This window comes from Orycteropus afer, unplaced genomic scaffold (genome assembly GCF_000298275.1).
Source record: "Orycteropus afer afer isolate SDZICR_OR568_19922 unplaced genomic scaffold, OryAfe1.0 scaffold00131, whole genome shotgun sequence".
NCBI lineage: Eukaryota > Metazoa > Chordata > Mammalia > Tubulidentata > Orycteropodidae > Orycteropus > Orycteropus afer.
This window is the reverse complement of record NW_006921718.1, coordinates 4,079,269-4,088,744: the sequence shown is the minus strand read 5'-3', so window position 1 is coordinate 4,088,744 and position 9,476 is coordinate 4,079,269. Positions and strand designations below refer to the sequence as shown.

General features: G+C 41.2%; 1 protein-coding gene across 1 annotated transcript in view; it reads right to left on the bottom strand.

Annotated features, from left to right (window-relative positions):
* Nucleotides 1-610: 610 nt before the first annotated feature.
* HNRNPLL (heterogeneous nuclear ribonucleoprotein L like) overlaps nt 611-9,476 on the bottom strand; it is a 97,531-nt gene continuing 88,665 nt past the window's right edge. The window contains exon 14 of the mRNA XM_042781544.1: nt 611-881. Within this exon, the coding sequence (XP_042637478.1) occupies nt 611-881 (271 nt within the window). The remainder of the gene's footprint in view (nt 882-9,476) is intronic.

Here is a 9,476-nt window from a genome sequence, read left to right as displayed (position 1 = left end):
TAACTATGGGGAGGAAGTGGGAGGGGAGCTGTTGCATTGTAAACTGTGGTCAATGACATGAGACAAAGTATATGTGAACTGCTGTATGGAAATTGAATTCACTCTGTAAATCTTCACCCAAATCACAATAAATAAAATAAAAAAAGAAGTGCGAATATAAAGAAATATATATAATAATTATATACATAAATGCGTGGATTTTAAGAACTGAAGGAAATAGGAAAGAGCTCTGTTAAGAAAAGTCCTTAGGCAAAACCATCCCATTCTGAACTTAATCCTCACCTCCTCAAAGGTGGAGAAAAGATGCTTGAAGTAAGACCTACCTCCAGGCTCAGAAGTTGGAAGCTGTCCCACAAGTGGGAGGCTGTGCCCTAAATGGTCCCTAGCGGGAGCACCGATTCCTGTCCCCCTCGCCTGCATCCAAGCTCCCACTACAGATGTCTGCTCCGCGGAGAAGACCCAGGCAGCTCCAGGGAAAGGTTGAAAAAAAAGGTCCATCTGCCCTGGACTTGTAAATGGAAAGACTCAGGGCATACCCTCTGCTTCGTCCCCGCGGGATAAGCCAGACTCGGGCTGAGGGTGGCACGGTCGGGACAGGAGTACCTCGAGTCTACAGAAGTCTGGGCGTCGAGGGGGGCACCGGGCCATCACTGCCTTGGCCGCGCATTCCACCTGTGATCCGCGCGCACCTTCTCAGGAGCCCCCTGCGGGGCTCCTGGCCACTAGGTGGCGCCGCACGACTGTCAGAGCGCCTGTGGTAGTCAGCAGGACGTTCATTTACAGAGCAGAAGACACGGCATAACTGATCCCTTGAGCAAAGCAGCACAACTTCACACTCCGGGAGCTCGGGCTCCACCGCGCGGTCGCGAAAATGTTCGGCCCTAGGGCCAAGGTTGACAGAAATGTTCAGCAAAATTGTAAAAAGTATATATTCCATCCTACCTACCACCCCAAAATCAATTTAAAAATAAAAATAAACTGTGGTATGGGAAGTTGTTGATAGCAATGTAATAGTTCAGTACAGTAGGGATCCAAGCAGCAATCAAGGGTGATTTTAAGAACCATCAATGGGCTTTGGAGTGTAAACGGCTGAGTTCAAATCCTGCTTAATGACCTTGTGGACGTTATTTAATTTCTATGTAACCATTTTCTTATATCTGTGAAACATGGCATCTGTTTATGTGTTCATTTGGAGAGAGTAGTAGGCTGAGTGGGGTTGTCTGTAATCTTTAGGGAAACCAATCCCCAGGCCTAGATATTCGGCCTATGGCTGAGTGGCTTCCCACCAGCAACTTTTGGGTTAGCAGCCTGGCCCAGACTGCGCCACCCAGGGATCTTATTATCTGTGAAATGTGGATAAATTATGTAGAACTTACCTCATAGATTTGTTCAGAGGAATTAAATGAATTGATGCATTCATTATATATATATATATATATATATACAGTTGTCATGAGTCAACTCCAATTCATGGTGACTCCACATGCATCAGAGTAGACCTGTGCTCCATAGGGTTTCCAATGACTGATTTTTCACAAGTAAATCACCAGGTCTTTCTTCCAAGGAGCTTCTGGGTGGTCTCAACCTCCAGGCTTTCAGATTAAGTAACCCAGTGCCTTAACTGTTTGCACAACACAAGGAATATGTATATGTGTGTATATGTGTGTGTGTGTGTGTGTATATATATATATATATATATACATACATATGTATGAAAACCAAAAACTAAACCCACTGCCATTGAGTCCATTCTGACTCATAGCGACCCTCATTGGGTTTCCAAGGTGGTAAATCTTTGCAGAAGTAGATTGCCCAGTCTTGCTTCCGCAGGAGTGGCTGGTGGGTTTGAAGCACCACCCTTCTGGTTAGCAGTCAGATGCCTTAGGCACTGTGATACCAGAGCTCCATATGTATATGTGTGTGTGTGTGTATGTATGTTTTATATATGCGTGTATGCAAAAAAAAAAAAAAAAAGCTCACAGCCATCGAGTTGATTGGACTCACACCCATCAAGTCAATTGGACTCACAGCAATCCCTCCGTGGATTTTTGAAGTGATATCTCTGTGAAAGTAGATTGCCCAACCTTCCTTCCAAGGAGTGGCTGGTGGTTCAACCCCTTTTGGTTAGCAGTCAAATGTCTTAGGCACTAGGCCACCAGAGCTCCCATTTAATCCTCACAAAGGACAGTAAAATTGAAAGGCAAGGGGCTCCAGTAACCTCCCTCCCAACATACACACACATACATCACACTTCACTCCAACTTGTAGTTCAATCAACAAGTTGATTCTCTTGCTAAATCAATAGTAGTATATTCATTTGTGTACTGTTCTCTTATTGTAAAACAAGCATTTATCTTACTCTCATTCTCAAAACAGGGAAATCAAAACGTGATTGTGTATCAAGCAAAGAGATTGTCTAGGCCTAAGTACATAATTCCCATTCCTTCCATTCTCTTCTAGCAAGCCTAATGAGTATCTAGCACAATTATGCTTTGGCATAGTGAACCCATTTTCTGATCATTATTCTCCTGTGTCTGAGTTAGGATTCTTAGAGTTCCGGAGGGATAGGTCTCTAACTCCTAAGGCCTCTCTACTGTGCAGATTAAAATCCTTAGGGATGAATAGAACTCAGCAGAGACTGACTGTCTCCTGAATTGTGCTGCTATCAAACTATATACCTGAAAGCCTATGGACACAGGTCCAGGAAAGGATACATTTCTCGGGGACTAGGACCTTCACACACCTCCAAAAGAGGAGCAAGGAGGCAACCATTGTATCTATGGCTGTTGGCTGATGGTGTGAATCTCAGAGAAGATCTCTTTACAATCCTTTTCTTCCTCTCTAATCCATCTTAAATGCCTTGATCCTTCCCCCTGTTCCACCTTGCCATGATGATGTGAGCACATTTCAAATGCCCTTATGTTAGAATTGTTGACATCCATCAGCATTCCCATCAGATGACAAACTCCATGAAAGGAGGGATCAAGCCTGTGCATGTTTATGATCCTCAGTGCCCGTCTTGTAGAGAGTAGGTGCCCAGTAAATGCTGACTGAATTGATGACGGTGGTGTAGTGAATTACTTAATATGACCCTTCTAGCAATAGTCTTTGTGGGTTTCCTTCAGTGATTAGGTGAGCTTATGCAAGCGTTCATTAATAATCAGAACATGGAATGTACAAATATGAATTTAGGAAAATTTTAAGTTGTCAAAAATAAAATGGAACACATAAAGATCGACATCCTAGGCACTAGTGAGCTGAAAAGGACAGGTACTGGCCACTTCGAATCAGACAATCATATGATCTTCTATGCCAGGAATGACACCATTCTTGAAGAGGAATAGTGCTGCATTCATCATCAAAAAGACCATTTCAAGATCTAGCCTGAAGGACAGTACTGTCGGTGATAGGATAATATCCACACACCTACAAGGAAGAGCAGTTATATGAGTATCATTCAAATTCATGCACTAATCACTAAAGCCAAAGATAAAGAAATTTAAGACTTTTACCAACTTCTTCAGTCTGAAATTGACCTAACATGTAATCAAAGTGTGTTGATTATTGTTGGTGACTGGAATGTGAAAGTTGGAAACAAAGAAGAAGTGTAAGTAGTTGGAAAATATGGCCTCGGTAATAGAAATGATGCTGGAGATTGCATGCCAGAATTTTGCAAGACCAATGACTTACTCACTGCAAATACTTTTTTTCAACAACATAAATGACAGCTACACATGGACGGATGGAATACACAGGAATCATATAGCCTACATTTGTGAAAAGAGGCAATGGAGAAGCTCAGTATCATCAGTCAAAACAAAGCCAGGAGCTGACTGTGGAACTGCTCGTATGCAAGTTCAAGTTGAAGCTGAAGACAATGAAAAAGAAGTCCATGAGAGCAAAACTATGACCTCGATTATATCCCACCTGAATTTAGAGACCATCTGAAGAATAGATTTGACACATTGAACATCAATGACTGAAAACCAGATGAGTTGTGGGATGACATCAAGAACATCATCCATGAGGAAAGCAAAAGGTCATTAAAAAGAAAGGAAAGGAAGACAAGATGAAAATGGATGTCAGAAGACTGAAACTTACTTTGAATGGAGAGTAGCTAAAGCAAATGGAAGAAATGTTGTAATAAAAGAGCTGAACAGGAGATTTCAAAGGGCAGCTTAAGAAGACAAAGTAAATTATTATAATGAAATGTGCAAAGACCTGGAGTTAGAAAACCAAAAGGGAAAAACACACTCGGCATTTCTCAAGGTGAAAGAACTGAAGAAAAAATTCAAGCCTTGAGTTGCAATAATGAAGGATTCTGTGGACAAAATATTGAATGATGCAGGAAGCCTCAAAAGATGGAATACACAGAGTCAATGTACCAAAAAGAATTTGTCAATGTTCAGCTATTTCAGGAGGGAGTATATAATCAAGAACCAATGATATTGAAGGAAGAAGTCCAAGCTGCACTGAGAGAATTGGCAAGAAACAAGGTTCCAGGAATTGACAGAATACCATTGAGGTGTTTCAACAAACTGATGCAGTGCTAGAGAGGCTTACTCATGCCAAAAAAAATTTGGAAAATAGATACCTGGCCAACCAACTGGAAGAAATCATTATCTATGCCCATTCCAAAAAAAGGTGATCCCACAGAACAATTGCAAACAATATCATTAATATCATACACAAGTAAAATATTGCTGAAGATAATTCAAGAACAGTCACAGCAGTATATTGACAGGGAACTTGTAAAAATTCAAGCTGAATTCAGAAATGGATGTGGAATGATGGATATCATTGCTGATGTCAGATGGATTTTGGCTGAAAGCAAAGAATACTAGAAAAATGTTTTTCTGTCTTTTATTGACTTTGCAAAAGTATTCAACTGAGTGGATCATAACAAATTATGGATACATTGAGAAGAATTGGAATTTCAGAACATTAATTGTGCTCATGTGGGACCTACGCATAGACTGAGAGGCTGTCATTCAAACAGAGCAAGATACTGAATGGTTTAAAATCAGGAAGGTGTGAGTCAGAGTTGTATCCTTTCACCATACTTATTCAATCTGTATGCTGAACAAATCATCCAAGAAGCTAGACTATGTGAGGAATGTGGCATCAGCATTGGAGGAAGACTCATTAACAACCTGTGATATGCAGATGACCCAACCTTGCTTGCTGAAAGTGAAGAAGACTTGCTGCACTTCCTGATGAAGATCAAAGATTACAGCCTTCAGTATGGATTATACTTCAACATGATAAAATGAAAATCCTCACAACTGGACCAATAAGCAACATCACTATAAATGGAGAAAAGATTGAAGTTGTCAAAGATTTCATTTTACTTGGATCCACAATCAACACAAATGGAAGCAGCAGTCGAGAAATCAGACATCATATTGCACTGGGAAAATCTGCTGCAAAAGACCTCTTTAAAGTGTTAAAAAGCAAAGATGTCACTCTGAAAACTAACAGCCACCTAACCCAAACCATGGTGTTTTCAATCACCTCATATGCATGTGAAAGCTGGACAGTGAATAAAGAAGACTGAAGAAGTGTTGATGCCTTTGAATTGTGGTGTTGGTGAAGAATATTGAAAACACAATAGACTGCCAGAAGAAAGAACAAATCTGTCCTGAAAGAAGTGCAGCTGGAATCCTCTTTGGAAACAAGAATGACCAGACTTCATCTGACCTACTTTGGTCATATTGTCAGAAGGGACCATTCCTTGGAGAATGACATCATGCTTGGTAAAGTAGAGGGTCAGAGAAAAAAGGGAGGACCTGCAATGAGATGGCTTGACACAGTGGCTGCAGCGATGGGCTCAAACATAGCAAGGATTGTGAGGATGGCACAGGACTGGGCAGTGTTTCATTCTGTTGTACACAGGGTCTCTATGAGTTAAAGTAGACTTGATGGCACTTAACAACAACAACAACAACATGCAAACAAGGTCCATGTGGCCTACCACACAGATTAGAAAGCTTGCAGGAAATGCAAATAAAGTGTATAGAATCTGTGATGGTTAAGGTTATGTGTCAATTTGACTGGGCCATGATTTTCAGTGGTTGGCTGTTATGTAATGATGTAATTTGGCAGTTACATAATGATACAGTCATCCTCCATTTTGTGATCTGATATTTTTGTCTTCCATTTTGTGATCTGATGTAATTATCTCCCATTTTGTGATGTGTGATAAATCCTGGCCTCAGTGTCTGTGGTTATGGTCCCATTTCGGAGTGAGTTGTTTGCTATGTTAATGACACAGGATTAAGGTAGGATGCATCATCGTTACTCAAGTCACCACCTTTGCTTGAGCCATGTCTTTTATCTCACAAGAGACAAAAGGAGAGAGAAGCAAGCAGAGAAAGGGGGAACTGACCACCACCAAAAAACAGAACCAAAAATGGACCATGTCTTTTGGATCCAGGATCCCTGAATGGGAAACCTCTTAGATCCAGAAGACAGAGAGCTGTAATACTGGAGAGAGCAAGAGGTAGTGAGAAGCAGCTGTAGAGAAACAATAGCAACAGAGGCAACAGAACCAGGATACTGGCAGGAGATAGCACAGTGGGCCTCCTGGCCTATGGAGCAAGGAAACCGAGTGCCTCTGGGAACTTGACAGAGCCAGGGTCAGGGACCCACCAGAGCAACAGAGCTGAGAGCCTTCAGGCTGAGGCTTACTAATGGAGTGGGCACTTATTGGTAGGACTGCAGAGTTTTGTAACACTGCCTGAGGAGGTAGAGACTAGCCAAGAGGCTAAAATCCTCAAAGGACTGAGGGCCAGAGAGAGGCCTGCCTACTAACATGGCTGAGAAGAGGTTGTCCTGGTCAAAGAACTGTATCCTGAGCCATTTCTGATTCTGACTTATAACCTGTTACTTTCCTAATAAACCCCATAATCATGAGTATTGTCTCTGAGGTGTGTGTGGCCATTGAAATGAATTCGCAGACCCAGAAGAAAAGTAGACAGTGCTAATGGAAAACATGGCTGGTGTCAGAATTAGTAAAGCATTTTGAGAAAGAAGGTATGTCTGACCTCTGCTTCATAGAAATCAGCCTTGGGCTGCTGATCTTGATTCTTCTTCCCCCTTGTGAAGTTACAGGAGATCAGATGACCCTGGCATACCATTTTCATGATGATTCAAATCTTGGAGCAAATTGCTATTGCCAAGACTTGCTCCCTTTTATAACATCTGCAGCTAACTTACGTTTTGTTTTGTTTTTCTTAACATTATTCCCAAATATCCGCAGTTTGGTTGTTTATCTTTTTAATATAAGTATCCCAGATCCAATGGCTCCTTGAGAAATGAGAGATGTGCTAGCTTGAGGATTCAATAACCACTTCACCAAAAAAAAAAAGAAAGAAAGAAAAAAATCCATTGCCATCAAGTCAGTTCTGACCATGGTGACCTCATGTGTTTCAGAGCAGAGCTGTGTTCCATAGGATCTTCAATGACTATGATCTTACAATGGCTGTAATCTTTACAGAAGCAGATCACCAGGTCTTTCTTCTGAGGCACTGGTGGGTGGATTGGATCTGCCAACCTTTCAGTTACAATTAAATGCAAACCATTGTGCCCCAGAGTACCATTAAGTATAAAATTTAGAAGCTACAAGTGGTATATGAAAAAGAATGTGGCATCAGGGCTGGAGGAAGACTCATTAACAACCTGTGATATACAGATGATACAACTTTGCTTGCTGAAAGTGAGGATGACTTGAAGCACTTTTCGATGAAGATTGAAGACTACAGTGTGCAATATGTATTACACCTCAATATAAAAAAAACAAAAATCCTCACAACTGGACCAATAAGCAGAGTCACAATAAATGGAGAAAAGATTGAAGTTGTCAAAGACTTTATGTTTCTTGGTTCCACAATCAACACCAATGGAAGCAGGAGGCATTCCGGTAAGATAATGGACTAGGCAGAAAGACTGCACAGACCCTCTTCAACAAAGAAAAGGGAAACCAATTAACACAGACCAGAAGATAATCCTCGACCTGTGAGCCTTGAAGGGAAGGATATAGAAGTGAACTAAACCCCAACTAGCAGAAGAATTTGCATGAAAATACCAAAAAAAGAGACAAATGGAGCTGCAGTCTGACAGCAATCCTGAGCAATCCTGACAGCACAGACAGCTTGGGAGTGCCAAGTGGTGGTAGGACCTAAGAATTAACCTAAAAATCAGCCCTGCTAGCCAGGAACTGCATGGAGGACTGCTCTGGTGGCTGGGGAATAAACAGAGAAGGCAAAGAGAAGGGCGGGCTGAGTGGTGGACTTTTGCCTCTCCGGAGGATGCCGCCATTTTTAATGTTTACAAGTGGCTTGACCATTTTGGATATTTAAAGAAACAGTGCTCTCTCAGATTCCAGGGGTTTAAGAACAGGTTCTGCTTGCCAGCTACCCAAAGAACACTCCGGACCTGCACGACAGAAAAAGTGTGACATTCCTCTTATTACTCTTATACCCCACACCTGCTTGGTGAACGGAAGTGAAGCCATCCCCCACTCCCACCCACCTTCTGGGCCCGCAGGAACTCCATCCCAGCCTGGGTGCCCTGCCCTGTCCTCCACCAATATTTTTTTTCCTCTTTTGTTATTTTTATTTTTTTCTTTTTTGCTTTCTTTTTGATGGTGTTTACTTTGCTTGTATTTATCTGTTTTAAAGCTACTATTATTATTAATACTTTTGTCCTTTTTACTATTATTCTTTAGTCTTCCTCTCCCAGGTCCTAGTTTTCAGCTTTTTTTCTTTTCCCTGTTCCTAGTTGAAAAACAAAACTTTTTTTTAATTTAATTTTTTCTTTCCCCATTTTTTTCTCATGGTTAATCCTGTTCCTTGTTTTTCTTTTTTGCATTTTTCCCATTTTTTTCTTCATTATTCTCCTCCTCTACCTTTTTTCTCTTAATGCCCTATCCCCAGATATTGAGGGTTTTCTTCTTCTTCTTTTTCCCTTTTTTCTTTTTTTGGTTACTGTTCCTGTGTGATTACATGGTGTGTATTTTGTCCACGTGCTTTTAGTTTTTTGATTGTTATTCAATTATAATTTTTGTCTAACTGAATAAGAGACAGCAACAGTCCCCATAAGACACAACTACACCCACACCTCCTGCAACTTCACTTACTGAGCAAGAGCTACTACCTCCTTCTCCACCAACAGGCCAACGATAAAAAAAACACCAAGAAGAGCCTGAACCACCCTTGGCTGTTCTTCACAAACAGTTAACAGAGATCTAAATATAACAATGCCACGATGTCACGGAGACAACAGACCATCACAGTCCACACAAAGAAACAGGACAAAGTAGTACAAACAAGGGAGCAGGATACAGACCCAGAACACATCCCTGAGGAAGAAGCAGCATTGGAACTTTCTGATAAGGAATTCAAAAGAATGATATTTAGGTATCTTCAAAGGATTGAGAGACAGACCAAAGAAAACACAGAAAAAATCCTAGAAGA